The sequence below is a fragment of the Chiloscyllium punctatum genome, chromosome 9 (assembly GCF_047496795.1).
Source record: "Chiloscyllium punctatum isolate Juve2018m chromosome 9, sChiPun1.3, whole genome shotgun sequence".
Classification (NCBI taxonomy): domain Eukaryota; kingdom Metazoa; phylum Chordata; class Chondrichthyes; order Orectolobiformes; family Hemiscylliidae; genus Chiloscyllium; species Chiloscyllium punctatum.
In genome coordinates this window covers 35,691,800-35,707,601 of record NC_092747.1, presented here as the reverse complement: position 1 = coordinate 35,707,601, position 15,802 = coordinate 35,691,800, and the positions used below count along the sequence as shown (strand labels likewise).

The window sequence follows — 15,802 nt, the reverse complement described above, 5'->3', positions numbered from 1 at the left end:
AAGTTGAGTGATGAAACTGGCTCAGTGACAGTCATAGTCCATTAATTCATAAAGATTTATTTGGGGAGATCTATTAAAAAACAGCTTAAATGACTTTCAGACGGAGTTTCAATGAGACCTGACAATATATTCACCAGTTTTTGCTCCTGCCCGAAGGAGGCCAATGACGCTCACCATTCATCAGTTTCCATACATTTGAGTGTCCAAAACTGAAAGTAGTATAGTTAAGTTGTTGCCCTTTGCCTAGAAGAAAATATTTGAGATATTCAATCATTGGGGGCAGGGAGTGAAAGTGCAGGTGTTCTCTCTCCTGTGATTGTGTGGGAAGTTGCTTTTTAGGGAAAAAAAAGGGGAAGGTGAGGAGAGCGATATTGACTGGATCAGGTGGTTCAAAGGGAATGATCCCTTAGGATTTCCTCCTTTGTCAGGAGGGAAAGGGGTGTTTAGCTGTGGCAACAATACAGGAGACTGAGGAAATGAGGAGGATTAGACTTTGAATAGAAACAGAAATTGGGAGCTGTCGTTTGTTTGGCCCTTTGAGTCTGCTGATCATGGCCAATCCTCTATCTCAATGCCATTTTGCTGCTTTCTCATTATACCCCAGATGCCACTTGCAAATAAAAATTAATCTCTTTCTTGACTTCATAAAACCCCTACAGTATGGAAGCAGGCCAGTCGGCCCATTGAGAACAGACCACTCCTCCACAGATCATCACACCCAGACCCCCCCCCCCCCCCCACTCAAAATTCAAGGTTTAGTCTCACCAAAGGTCTTGTATACCTGCAGTAAAGCCATCCCCACTTGAGCTCAAATAGCCTTGCAATGAAGGCCAATATACCATTGCCTTTCTATCTACTTTCATTGTCCAGTGTATATGGGCACCCAGATCCTCTTTGCACATCTACATTTCTCAATATATTCCTTCCTGTTTTTCCACATTGAAGTCTATAACTTCACATTTAGCCATATTGTACCGGAACACTCAAATTGTCAAAACCTGAAACTTCCATGCATCCTCAACTCGCAGTCCTATCCAATTTTGTGTCAGTAAACGTCACATTTGATTCCCTCATCTATGCCATAGATATTTTCTAATCAACTTGTTCAGAAATGTTATTACACATCTCTGAAGCAGGTGTGACTTGAGCCCAGGCCTCCTGGCCCAGAGATAGAGACATTACCAGCTAAAGCACTGAGTCTTGCAGTTACCTGCTAGTTACTACCGGATACTCGGGGGATGGCCCATTTATTCCTAATGTTTCTTGTATGTCAATCACTTTGTGATCTATAATAATATATTAGCCCATCCCAAGTGTTTTAATCTTGTACACTAACCTCTGGAGGCCAGTGAGGTAGAGCCATTTATCCTGCTACTATTGGAATTCTGCTTCCAGAGGCAGGAGAATTAACTAGTTCCTCACAACTACATGCTTTCTAAGCTCTTAAAGATAAAAGGCTACTAAAAGTCAACTTAAATTGTCCAGTTCTTCCACCACATTGAGGAAGGTTGTGCCAAATGGACTAATGTCTATTTATTTCAGCAGTAGTGGCCAACCTTTTTAAATTCAAAATGCTTCAGTGTAACCCAGGATCTACACTAAAGTAAATATAGAACAGTATACTTTAGTGCTTTATAAATCTAAACCCAGGCATAAGTCATTATTTCTGTTCTGAAGGAAGATCACAGGACTTGAAACATTGGCTTTTTTTTTCCACAGATGCTGCCAGACCAGAGTTTCTTCAACAATTTTGGCTTGTTTCAGAAATCCAGCATCATTTTGCTTTTCCCAACTCCACAACAAAGCAATTTAAAAAAAAGACTTTGAACTGCCAAGATCTTCTGGCTGTTTTACCTTGTAATACAGCAGCATCACACATAATTTAGTGCTCAAGAGCAGCTCTGAAAACTGTAGCAAGTTTATTTCAAAGTGAAGAAAAATGTGCTTCTTGTGGAAGGATTCTAAGTACATCTTATTAATTGTTACAAAATAGCTAATGACATTAATTAACCCAGTGAGCCACTTCTAATACTCTTGTACACATATCATATTTTACGATTAGACATGGATTTTAAAAGTACCAAACATTGCCAGAAGCTACAGATGAAAGTAGAAGATTTATCAAAAGGTATATCCTTACTTTCTTCTTGGGAAGGTTGACATCTATTTTCATAGAGGTGCACTTATTCAGAGTGTTTAGTCGCCTGGAAATAAATCAAAATCCAACATATTACTTAAACTTCACTACCAAGCACCTTCAGATATTAGCAATCTAATCTAATTTAAACAACAATTAATTGCCTAGAATATTTTAATGGAAAATAAGATGATCCTCTTTTTCTTTAAAAGTCCTCAAGTGCACACTAACATTTTAGGCTGTCGGTTGCTAGAGCTCATACAGCAGTTCTGTTGATAAATCAACAGATTTGGCACTTTGTTCAGGTTCATTCAATTACAAGCACGGGTGTGGCTTTCTACCAAATCGCTTCAACAAACAAAGATCAGCTGGTATCTTTATTGCAAGCAGAGCTGCTAAATGTCGTCTGCCTACCTAAGTCAACCCAGTCAATTTACGGGATGTTTATGGAGCGACAATGGTGTTTCATTCTGTGAGATAAACATTCTAAGTGACGAACTTAAATGCCTTTTCAGGTTTCTTGCATACATTGATATGATCAGAATGCTCTTAAATTAGGAGCAAAATACAAATTCAGTCTTTTGCCCACTATAAGCCAGTTACTGAGTTCATTGTGGCTTCATGTAACTGCACCTACACAGAAACCCCCACAGCTCATTTATAGTTGCATACAAAATGAGTCTAATATAATTAATTGGAATTTGGATCAGTTTGAGTAAAATGGATGCATATTTTTCACCTATTGCCGAACTTAATGCATCAATATTTATAAATAACATATTCATCATTGAAACCCATTGGCACTGTTGCAATGAGCCTAATTTTAAAATTACAACATCACTCAAACTGATTGAGGAATTTCAGATCAGAGAAGAATCATTGAACTTGGAACAGATGTTGCTGTGTTTCTGTTTAAGATTTCTAGTATCCACAATACTTTGCTTCCATATTAGCATGTATGTCTAACTCTACGCTATAACAATACTCAGAGCCAACACTCATGTCAAGGAGCTGTTCCAGTTTTCTACCAACTTCTGGTTTCTCACTTCTTTCATCAGCATTTCCATTTGACTCTTCAGGAAACTCCAAAGCAATTCTCCCTGACCTCACTACTACCACCCCCCCCCCCCCCCCCCACCTCCCCACCCACCTCAACCCGCATCAACACCTTGCATTTGAAGATTGTAGTGCACACCACTGATTATGAGTCTTGAAGGTTTCTTTTAGTAGAGCAAACAATTTAGCTCAAGGTATCCAGAGGATCATACCTGTGTGTTTCAGCAGGTCTACCTCACTCAAACTTTGTTGTACAGCTGATTGCATTGGCCATTAACCAGTTGGTGAGGGAGTGCCGTTCCCTTCGGAGCAGCTTCCGTACAACTTAATGATCTCAATAAAATAGGGAGGATATTGAGGAATGTGTCAAAACCATCACAAGACAGTTGCACAGATATACATCACTTGCTCCTAGTGGTCAAAAACTTCAACATTGAACAAACAATACCCAGAAAACTTGTTACCCTTGGTTGAGGGAATGAAAAAGGCCCACTGTGACTACACTTGCTCTGGTATTGGGTGCTGATAAGTGAGATGAACATTATAAATAGGGGCAGGCGTAGTCCATACAAACCACAAACATTTAAGCCATTCAATAGGATCACAGCAGATCTCCAACTTCAACATCAGTTTTTTGTTTTGCCACTTCCAATATCCCTTGATTCGCAGGGAGACACTTCCATCTCCACCTTAACTATATTCAATGATCACCCCCTTGTTGAAATGCACACAATCTTACATGCTGCTCCTGAGTTTCAGATACAATGTTCTGTCACTTTGCACTTTCTACCTTCACCATTTTCTTGGTGTCACAGCAAGTGCTTTTGCTGCTTTCCTCATGACTTAGAATCCCACAAACATTCTTATCTGCAGCAAACCGAGAATGAAGAGTGCTCAGGAGCACAACTAACTCAGAGAAAGAATATCTCATAACCAAGCCAGTCAAAAATTGGCCCAAGTCACTAAAAAAAAACTAACCACAATCTTTGACTGTGAGGATTTCTAAAAATTGCTTGCGAAGGTGGTTTCCTGACTAGTGCTGAAAATGTGTTGCTGGAAAAGCGCAGCAGGTCAGGCAGCATCCAAGGAACAGGAGAATCGACATTTCGGGCATGAGCCCTTCTTCAGGAAAGACTGTTTCCTGACTAGTCCCAACATGGTTCGCTAGATGACTAAGAAATTACCTCATTGGTACACGAGCACCAAATTCTCAAAATGTCCTGCTTCAGAGCTGTATATCACCTTTTCCTAATTATCAGTCAGGAAGAAATGTGACTGGACTCAAAAATGTTAACTCTGATTTCTCTCAACAGATGCTGCCAGACCCACTGAAATTTTCCAGTAATTTCTATTTTTGGACTAATGGAATAGTTGAGCGTGGAGGGTACAAAAGCATAGTATATCAGGGACTTTTTGTGCTCATTTGACAGTGGTTTCTTACAACCAGTCGGAAGATAACTTTTAGGCTATTTGAGCTGCATTTAAACTCAAGTCGTAGAGTCGAAGCTGGTTGTTGAACAAGCTTTACCTTTCACTTTCATCTACCATTCAGTAACAAAAATATATCAACAGAATTCAGTAAAGGTTTAACAAATCCCAGTCACTACATCTGATGTAGTATCGCTGCACACTTTTGTTCCTATTCACCATATGAATTTGTTAACTTTATGCCACAGCTCCAGTTTACATTTGGTCAACTAAGCCAGCATAACTAAATCGGCACATTATTTAGAAATCTGGAGACAACAAGAGAAATTGCAAATATTCACAGATGGTAATACAGCAGCAAATATTGAGGATTGATTAATGGACAGAAAATATCAAAAGAATGAATCATTGTGAGGAGGTGTCACAATGATCAGTGCTTGCTTTGCCTCAGCTATGTATCAATGGCTTAGAGGTGATGGAGGATGATACATTCACATTTACTGATAATATAAAACTAAGTGGGAAAATAAGCTGTACTGAGCCTCAAAAAGGTTTGTGAAGAGATATAAACATGTTGAGTGGGCAACTAGGTAGCGTATGATGTGAGGACATGTGAAATTATCTAAGACTGGAAAAGCAGAATATTTCTTTGAAAAGAGACAGATTCAGAGGAAGTGAGAGCACTTGTGTATGAAGATACAGCAAGCAATTTAAAAATTGAAATGAAATGATATCCTTAATGCAACAGTGTTGGAGTGAAATATTATTGAAGTCTTTCTAAAACTTCCTTTGATACTGATGAGATCACATTTGGAGGACAGGTTTTGTCTCCTTATCTAAGGAAGATGTGCTTGCCTTGGAGATAGTGTAACAGATTTCTAACAGAAAGTGTTGTAAGAAGAGAGACCAAATAGTGTCCTATATTCTCTGGAGGTTGGAAGAGTAAAAAGAATTCTTCGATGGATGAGGAGGATAAATGCTGAGACACTGTTGTCCATGTCTGAAGAGCCCAGAGTCAAGGCTCATGACATCAGGAGGTGGTGGCCATTTAAAAAAAAAGGACTAAGAGTAACCCTTCCCATCCCCATAACCTCGCACTGCCCCAACTGAGGGCTACTCTAGAGATTACCTGTGGAATAATTTCTTATTTTCATGCACTCATTCATTAGGTAATGCAATCAGGTCATAGCAATCCCTTCTACATTTGAATTGATATGTGGGGCATCTAGACTCAAAAGATGAAGAATTCTTCTTTTAAAAAAGCCCAAAAGAACTACAGAAGTGGGAATTCTGAAACAAACAGAAACTGCTGGAGAAGCTGGCTGCATCTGTAGGTAGAAAGCAGAGTTAATGCTTCAGGTGGAGTGTCCCTTCTTCAGTTTTTTTAGAAGGCATTAACTCTGCTTTCTATCCACAGATGCTGTCAGACCTGCTGAGTTTCTCCAACAATTTCTGTTTTTGTTTTATGAATATTCCCGAAAATTACAGTAATAGAAAAAAATCATAATAATTCCATTAAACCTGAAGTTACAATATGCAAGGAAAGCATTAATTTCTTGACCATCACAAATTGGCACACAGTAGCAGATACAAGTTAGCAGCAAAAGCTTTTTCCAAAATAACGGATGCACCCTTCTACATAAAAGAAAGTCATCACCCTCAGCACAAGCTCTGCAGACTGAAGTCAGCTAGTGCATTTCATCTCTCATACTCAAAGCTGGAATGTACTAAATTAGACAGTTTGAAGCATAACTGATCACAATCCCAGATTTAAATTTAACAACTGACACTTCATCTGAAGGGGATATAAATAGGGCGAGGTAATACCAGGTTGTGCGCTTGCTCAATGCAAAGAATGTCACACAAATCCATCATGTCATGACTGATGAATTGTGAAATTGAAAGGCTGTATTATGGGACAGCAGCAACATGAGCACTGTAATGAGGTGCTGCAAAACTGAGCCAAGTTGAGCACAGTGCCCAGGCAACTTAGACCCGTTTCCTTGCAGATGCTCACATAAAATCTTTAGTTGCTCGAATCCTGCAAATTCCAGGGCGATCGCTTCATAACAATTAGTACAGTTGTCTGGATCCCTAGGGCTCGATAACCAGCACAGGATTTAACAATGACATCAGACAGTTACATAATTTACCACCCGTTAGATAGGGAGGTCAATAGTTGACAGTAAGCCAGTGGGCCAATTCAGAGATCTGAACCAAGGAATGGGTCTGCAGGTGAAGTAACCAAACACAGCAGCACATGAATTGTGCTGGGATGTTGTTCATAGCACAAACCAGGTACATTAAGGAAGTGGTGTAGGGTAAAATAGCACACTGCATGAATATGACAATTGGTAGACCAGGATCTTCATATATAACTGACCAAAGAATCAAACTAGAAACCCCAGGGTAACCCACTAAACCTAATTTAGGCCGACAAATCATGAGGAATAAACAGGGTGGATAGCAAGAAACTTTTACGCCAAGAGTGGAGGACTTAATTACTAGGGGTCACGAGTTCAAAAGCGAGGGGGAAATGTTTAGGGGAGATATGCAGGAAAGTTCTTCATGCAGAGGGTAGTGGGTGCCTGGAATGCGTTGCCAGTGGAGGCGGTAGGGGTGGGAACAATAGCATCATTTAAGATGTATCTAGACAGATAGATGAATCGGCAGGAAGCAAAGGGATATAGATCCTTAGAAAACAGGCAGCAGGTTTACATAGAGGATCCGGATTGGCGCAGGCTTTGAGGGCCAAAGCTCCTGTTCCTGCACTGTAATTTTCTTTGCTCTTGATTAAGAAAAGCTGGGACAGACATGAAGGAGGGTGGAAGGGGCAGACAAGGTGGAAAAGAAGCGAATGGAAAACATAATAGTATGGACAATGGGGCTCTCCTTCTCTGTGCCCACCTCCTTTTAGTCTCTTCTCTCCCTCTTAAACCTTCATAGCCCCAGACAAAAGATGACAGCCCTTGGAGTTGGCCCACAATAACACATTCCCCTCTCAAGGCCCTACTCAGCTCAGTGCAATCCCAGTCACATATTCACCGCAGCCAGTGACATTCCCATTCAGTCCTTCAAAGATAGTTTGAGAACCACCCCATCAACAACAGATGTGGGAACCAGCAGTAACTGCAAGTGAGTAACAGTTGGGGATAGGAGGAGCAGTTCCTTATGAGGTTGGTCCTTCCCATGTACATGGACAATATCTCCCTGAATGTTCGTAACTCCCTCCCAAACAACTCCCACCCGACATATTCACATTTTCCAAGGCCTTTTGGGGTGATTTTGTTTGCCACTTCCATGTGTCTTGAGGCCTGGAATCAAGGATTATGGTGGGAAAGTAGAGCGGAGAATAAAAAGATCAATCGTATTTCTGTCTACCTAGAAAAAAAACAAGAATGACTGCATTCTCTATTGGATGAAAGCTCAGAACCAGAAATATTAACTGTTTCTCTCCATGAATGCTGCCTGAACTGTGGAGTATTTTTTGAGTTTGCCTTTCAGATTTCAAGCATCTATAATCTTTTGTTTTTAAATAATAAATTATGTCAAATTTATATTAAATAATAATTCATGGTTTTGACAGCACTGTAAAAAGCAGAGTCACAGATAACCTGCTTGCCATAATCCACAAATGGAAAGTGGATTTACTTCAACTCTCTACATGTTGCTGTATTAGCAAAGGAGCAGATATTTATAGCTATCGCCTGCAAGGCTGACAGGACGTTACACCCAACTGGCAAGAGCAGCTGAAAAGCAAAGTCTGGGAAAAAAAAAGGGAGTAAAGCAAAAATTCTATTTAACTTATTTGTATTTCTAGCTGCAATTCCTTCTAATATTGCATCCCTTTCATCTGGATGACAGGATTCCGTGATCATGCACTCAAAAGGAAGTGCAAAGCTGCTGAGTCTTTTGTAATCACCTCAAGACCCTTTCCATTTTTTATTCATAAACTGATGCTGGTAAGGCTCTGTTTATTGCACATCCCTCGTTGTCCTGGCAACAACAGCTGCAAAAGCAATTATATTAGCTCTAACATTTGAAATCATGTGGGAAGATTGTGATTTCAGGCTAATCATCATCTCTTATTTCTCCAGGGTACTAAGTTCATGATCTGTAATATACAGGAGAAGGAGAAGTCACAGGCTGAGATGCTCAGAGCGTGGAAGACAAAGTGACTTCTATAACCGTGATAAATCAGTCTTCAAAAGGATTAGTCTTAAAGAGACCAAGAACGTGATGCTTTTTACAGCCCCAGTATCTATTTCACAGACAATAATCAATTTGCTTTCTTCAGGTTTGCTTCTACGGTGATAGAAATTTAATGAGCTTGATAGCCATTGCACTTCCTTGAAAAATCTTTGTCACTCAATATTATAAATAGCTAGAGGTTTGTTTAGTTTCAGAGCTTCTCAACAAGCGTTCCAGATACGTTGCTGTATTTAGGCTTTTAATTCACTCAATGTTGCTGTTTCCAATTATATCTCAACTAATCACTCTGCAGTCTGAGAGAAATAAACTCTTATTGATGTTGAAAATACAATTAATCCTGGTGACAAAGGCAATAAATTTCAGAGATTAAAAATATTAAAAGAGCTCTTGCGTACTCTGGCCTTTAAAAACAAGACAGTGTTTTCTGTTACATTCATCTCTTGAGATCCATTAACATTTTCCATAAATAGGTCAAGCAAGATGTGTTATAGTTTTAATGGGAATAGGAAGTTGCAAAATGTGTTTCATTTCATTTAATATTTCAGCTCTACTAAAAAGTACAATATTACATGTTTTTATGGAAATGTAATCACAGCATATATATTAGCATGAACAAAAGGAGTATCAGTTATATGCTGACAGAACATGCATAATATGAATTCATAGGTAAAAGACTCCAATGTGACTAATCCTTCAGAAACTGCTTGAGGTCTGTTATGTTCATGTATAGCATCTAACATTTTCAGAATTGTCATTTAATTCAAATTAAGAAACACATAATATTATAATTCAACAATAGTGAGTAAATTTGTGTTTTTCCTCCTTACCTACAAAGTGGCTCCATGAAATCTTTGTCAAGGAAATCATGATCTTTCTTTACAGATGCAATGTCAATTGGAAATTGTGAATCTACAATACATCAATTTTAAAAAAAAGTTATACCTGGATACTATATTGCGATGAATGAGCAAAACAATGCTTTCTTCAAAGACAATATGATCTTTATATAAAAAAAACAAATTATCAGAAATATCCAGCAGGCCCATGTGCATTTGACAAGAGCAAAGACATGCTTCACGAAAAAATTATACATTTTATATTTTCAATTGGAAATAAGTTTATTAACAAAATTGTGTTTTTTAAAAAACTGCAACACTTCAAATACTCATTTAAAAAGGATACTCGATTTCTAAGCACGAGTGCCATTTTCCAATTGAAAATGAGAGAAAATTTGCTGTGTGGCTGACAATTTTCACTGCGTTATTTGACTGGAAAATACAATTTTGTCCAAATCTTGTTCTGAGAGAATGAGAAGCTCACATCATTAAAGGAATTCTTCATTGGTTAGATGATAATAAAGTCAACAACTACAGCAAATGTTTAATTTATTTAAACAGAGTTGTCAAAATTTCTCATCATGTCACTGATCTCCGAGACAAATGTACTCAGCTGCAGAATGTTTCTGCAACACAGCATAAATTGGGACATTTCTACAATAACAGCCCGAAAGTTCCGATAATCTTGTTTTTAATTACACTTCTCTCTAGTATTTGTTTTAACATGTTCCACTGCCACAGATTCAATTAATCAGTAAACTGATCAACTTAAGATAACACTGAACAGAATACTGCCCCAACAGCCAATTCACTGGTGTTGGTTAAACAGTTCAATGTTTGGTAAACAAGAACGATGTGTATTCCAAACAGGAAATTTAGATTTTAAATCTTAAAAGTGGGCCTGTGGAAGGAAATCTGATGGTGTATGTATATTATCTTACTCAACTAATAGGAAAAGGTAAAAAGATTAATGGTCATCACCTTCAGGCATTCAGCCCTCACATCAGTCAAGTCTGACAATTCATATAGACACAAACTTCTTACTGCATAGATGACATAACAGCTTATTTAGCGATTTAACAACAGATTTTCTTAGGAATTATTAATTGCTGGGCTAATTGTACTGAGCATTGACAGATCTATTGCTTTTCAGTATTTTCTAACCAAACTGCTCAGAGATCTTGTTCCACACGTCTGGAGCAGCTAGGACTTAAACTCATTGCTTTTATACTGGTGCTCACCATGCCAACAAGTCTTGTTGATCCACAGGATGGTGGGGTTGACAGAATAGAGGTCAGATTGCACACTGCAAAGGCTGGAAGCTTGCTGATGCAATACAAACAAAAAACACAAATCTAAAGCAATTAGGATGGAAGACTATTGAAATGATAATGTTAAAAAAAAATCAACACCAGGTGTAGTCCAACAGGCTTAATTGGAAGCACTAGCTTTTGGAGCACCGCTCCTTCATCAGGTGGTTGTGAATGGACATGCAATGAGAAATTTGGGAATTGAAAAAATATGAGATACCAAGAGTGTAAATAGGTAAAGAATGGAAAATAACATAGCTGGGAAGGTGTGGAAAATAGGAAGAAAACTGCCTTTGACTTTAAACAGTTCAATTTTCTCTCTCATTGGAGCTTCCATTGTTAGGTAGCCTAAAGCTTCTGAGGGTGGGGAGGGGTAAAGGGTTGGTATTTGGAATGGGGAATAACTCTTTGGACACACAGCTGGTACAGGGTCTGCATCCCTAATGTATGAGTACTTCTAGCACTTTGTTTTTATTTATGATCCTTCACCAGTCTATGATGTCCATTGTTTCAAAGAAGCTGCAGAGTTAATCTCAAAGAATGTTATATTAACGTGCTAGTAAATTATATTGATCTTCGCATACTCCTAAGTAATTGTGCAGTGTAAAATAATAATTACAGAATGTATAGCTGTGTATTTAAGGCAGTTCATAGCATTATACCATAGGTTAAAATCACTTAAATTTGTAGATTATTATTGCAAACTCTACATTTAGGTCCCTAAATATAGTTATGGCAGTCTTAAGATAAACTTCAGTCACAACAACAAAGAATAATAGTTGTCTAAATTAAACCCATCTCTCACTCAGAAAAATCAATTAAGAAAACCAGCCTGGGAAATGTATCCTTTTGAAATGTTTGAGAATCACAGTAAACTGAAGAAAAACACAGTTCTGAGAATTCAAGGAACATTGATTATGTGCTGCACACAAAACAAAAAAATTGGCTTGATATCCCAAGGCAAGTAGCTGTCATCTTGAGAGGATTGCTTACTAACAGCAAAAGCAGGTTTCATAAAATTGATCTTAACTGGGATTTTGTGTTCCAAACACCTAGAACTCTCCCTCTATTACTTTAGAAAATTACAGAAATGTATTAACAGATCAGGCAGCACTCCATAAAGAGAAAAGACTGGTTAATATTTCAGCTTGTGATGAAGAGCTACAATTCAAAGATTAAACCGAAATCTGGTATGGATCATCTTAACGCTAACACGTTACTGATCCACTTACTGCCTAGATAGTAACGTTCCTCTGGAAAACTGGGCAGTCTAGAGATTCTTGCTAGAGTACAGGTTAAAATGATGCACACAGATATGCGGCAGGAGGTTCTGGGAATGTCTTAAAAGGAGGTCAGGCAGACGGTGTCTGTGGCGTTAAGGCCCAAAAATGTCTTGGGCAACTTCAGTGCTATTCATCCTTGCACCCCTACAAAGGGAAGCAATAAACTTGCTGATGGACCTGGATTCCCTGTAAGCCTACAAAGATGCAAGTGTAAGTCACAGTAGCTTCTCCATTCAGGCCTGTTGGGTCCTGATGACATCATTAATGTCAGAAATGTATACGGAAGGAGGATTTGAGAGTCAGGGTGGGTTCCTCACCTTACACCATAAACACACAAGGCGGTGAGCTCCTGACAGTTACAGAATGGGCAAGTAAACTTAAGCAGTTGAGTTTTCCAACTTTCTACAGGAGGTAGCATGTGGCTCAGTGGTTAGCACTGCTACCTCATAGCGCCAGGTACCTGGGTTTGATTCCAGCCTCGGACGACTGGCTGTGTGGAGTTTGCACATTCTCTCCATGTCTGCATGGGTTCCCTCTGGTTTCCTCCCACAGTCCAAAGACGTGCATATTAGGTGGATTGGTCATGCTAAATTGCCCAGTGTCCAAGGATGTGCAGGCTAGCTATGGGAAATGCAGGATTATGGGGATAGTGGGTCTGGGTGGGATGCTCTTCAGATGGTTGGTGTGGACTCGATGGGCCAAATGGCCTGTTTCTACACTGTAGGGATTCTGTGATTCTAAGGTAGGATATGTTTTCCACTAACAATGCTGTCCAACTGGATGTATTGTGTTAAATCCTCGTCAGTGGCATGTTCACTGACCATGTCTTGTTAAACTAAAGAAAAATATTCTCATTGTTAAAATTTTCAGATATTTTTGATTCTGCCTTCATTACTCAACAGAAACACCATACCCGTCATCTCACTACAAGCATGAAGACTGTGCTCTCCTGTACAGGCATCTGAAAGCACAGTATTAATGCCTGAACACGTAATGGTGCAGAATTCTGATGATGATTTCCCACACAACTTTGTTCCCTCCCCCATTCCCACCTGGCTTGAAGGCAGTAAGATGAACTTAAATTTCGACAGCTGCTAACAGCCTTCATTCAAGTGGCTGCTGTGAAAGTTCAGATTGTTGATATCAACCCCTCTGCAGCCAGGATACTGATGGGAAATATCAAACTAAGCCTAATTATGACATAGTATTTCAGTGTTCACAAATCTAGTAAACTGAGGTTCACAATGCAATTAGAAAAGCAAAGCAGGCAAGAAGCTATATTTAACTGACTTGCATGGGAGATGACTAGCAACGGTAGGACATCTACAAAGCACGGGTTTTAAGAATGGATTTCTGTGTGCCGATCTTCTACTGACATTCATATAGGAATTTCCCAGCAAGCAGTTCTGGATAGTTACCATAATCTTTCTACATGCCCTAGTCACATTGAGGTCTGTTCATCTAGCTAGTGCAGCAAAGTTAGCACAGAAAGAGAGCACTCTTTTTTTTTTGGATCCTCTCAAATCATAGAGGCATAGAGTCAGATGTACAGGACTGAAACAGACCCTTTGGTCCAGTTCATCCATGCTGACCAGATATCCCAGACTAATCTAGTTTCATTTGCAAGTACTTGACCCACATCCCTCTAAACCCTTCCTATTCATTTACCCATCCAGATGCCTTTTAAAAATGTTGCAATTGTACCAGCATCATAAATTACATTTCTGTATTCCACCACTGGGGAAACCAGTATTCTTTTTCTTATGAATGATCATTTCCACACGATTTGTTTAATACCCCTTATATATTTTGCATCAATAAGCAAAATTGTTCTTGATGTTAAAAAAAAGCGTACGAGTTCAGGAAGAGAAGTTAAACAAGAACTGCTCTGAGGTTCTTGGGCAGAACCTTGAGAGATTAGTCAGTGTCTTGTGTGCTATTTGAAAACATGTCAAGGCACCGATGACGACTCTTAGAAAAGGCTACCACATCGTCTGCCCATTAGGCACTTGAGGAGGACAGTGGGCGGCCTTTGTCTGGATCTAGGTTAATTAGGTCCCTGGAGCAGAAGGCCCACCGCAACAACTGTTGCTGGCTAGCCACAGGTAAACAGATCCTATGCTCAGCAATGCCACATTGAAGGCTATGGCTGCTGCTGCTGAGATTGCAAACCCTAACACCAAGGAGTCGAGAGTGTGGTGCTGGAAAAGAACAGCAGGTCAGGCAGATTCAGAGGACCATGAGAATCGACATTTCGGGCATAAACTCCTAATCGGGGATGAGCATTCCTGATGAAGGGAAATGTCGATTCTCCTGCTCCTCGATGCTGCCTGGCCTGCTGTGCTTTTCCAGCACCACACTCTCTACTCTGATCTCCAGCATCTGCAGTCCTCACTTTCTCCTCAGACCAAGGACACAAGCCAAAATGTAACTCTAAACTCAACCCATTCTCACACAACCAAAAGCTGACAAGTACCTCGCACTCTTTAATCCAAGACAGACATTTGTGGACAGGCCCATGTGCAGCTGAGTTAATCCCAGCAGCAAGCTTGAGACCCTTAAGTGATTGAAGCTCTTGCGTCGTAACTTAATAATTAGCCGCAAGGTGAGACAGTAAGTCAACCTTTTCAGCCCACATTTAATTCAGGAGGCAGAATGATGCTAGAGATTGAATTTGTCATCTCTGTGGCGATCTAAATGCCATTTCCAACTTCATCTCCTCTAGGAATATAAGATTCCATCTCTGAGCATCATCAGGAACATGTATCTGTGCCACACAAGCATGTATATTTATCCACATTATTCAAAATATACAATCTCCAAACCTACCTTCATACAGTTGTGCATACTGAGGGAACCCAGCAGCTCTCAACCAGTCACATGCTTCCTTGGCTTCAATCTCTGAAAAATAAAAAAAAAAGAGACAAAAACCTGTTTAATATTCAGGCAGAGCTCTACATTTAACTGCATCTTGCTCAAAAGAAATATGCATCAGACTCCACTGTTGTCAGGTTAAGCAAAGTGGCTCTCAATAAATAAAGCTCTTTCAATGAATCTGATCAATGTGAATAAAATACCAAAATGTGTGTCAAGATCTCTTCAAATGGTTTTTGTCCATTTGGATGAGAGGGAAACTAACTCAAAACATACAATTAGGTTTCTGAAAGAATGAAGGATCTATTTCCATGCTGTACATCCCTCTGACTCTAAGGAGCAAAGTTCCCCTTCCTTTTACATCTCAACCACCTTGCAAACCAATATAAGCTCTATAATACTGTGCAAGGCTGTGGATAAAGAGAAAATAGTCACGGCATAGATAACCAGACAGTGTCAGGGGTTCAAGCAGGTTTATTAAAAAATGATCCGTTCCATTTAGAGGGTGTGCTTGTGTTGCTCATATCAATGACATCACACAGTATAAAGATCAATAGCAGTTGGTGTGGTAAACACCATTTCATCAGGTAATTAATCCGTCTGGAGGGAAGCACCCTCTTTTGTTCATGTTTTACCATCTGATGGTTATAAATAACTATGAAATGA

At 39.4% G+C, this 15,802-nt stretch overlaps 1 protein-coding gene across 5 annotated transcripts in view; it reads right to left on the bottom strand.

Moving 5' to 3' along the window:
• The window catches only part of stard13b (StAR related lipid transfer domain containing 13b), a 514,228-nt gene that overhangs the window by 46,172 nt on the left and 452,254 nt on the right, over nt 1–15,802 (bottom strand). For all 5 annotated transcript variants that reach the window (XM_072577224.1, XM_072577226.1, XM_072577229.1 and 2 more), the window contains 3 exons: nt 15,092–15,163; nt 9,661–9,742; nt 2,141–2,204 (listed from right to left, as the gene is read on the bottom strand). In XM_072577224.1, coding sequence (XP_072433325.1) covers nt 2,141–2,204; nt 9,661–9,742; nt 15,092–15,163 — 218 coding nt within the window. The remainder of the gene's footprint in view (nt 1–2,140; nt 2,205–9,660; nt 9,743–15,091; nt 15,164–15,802) is intronic.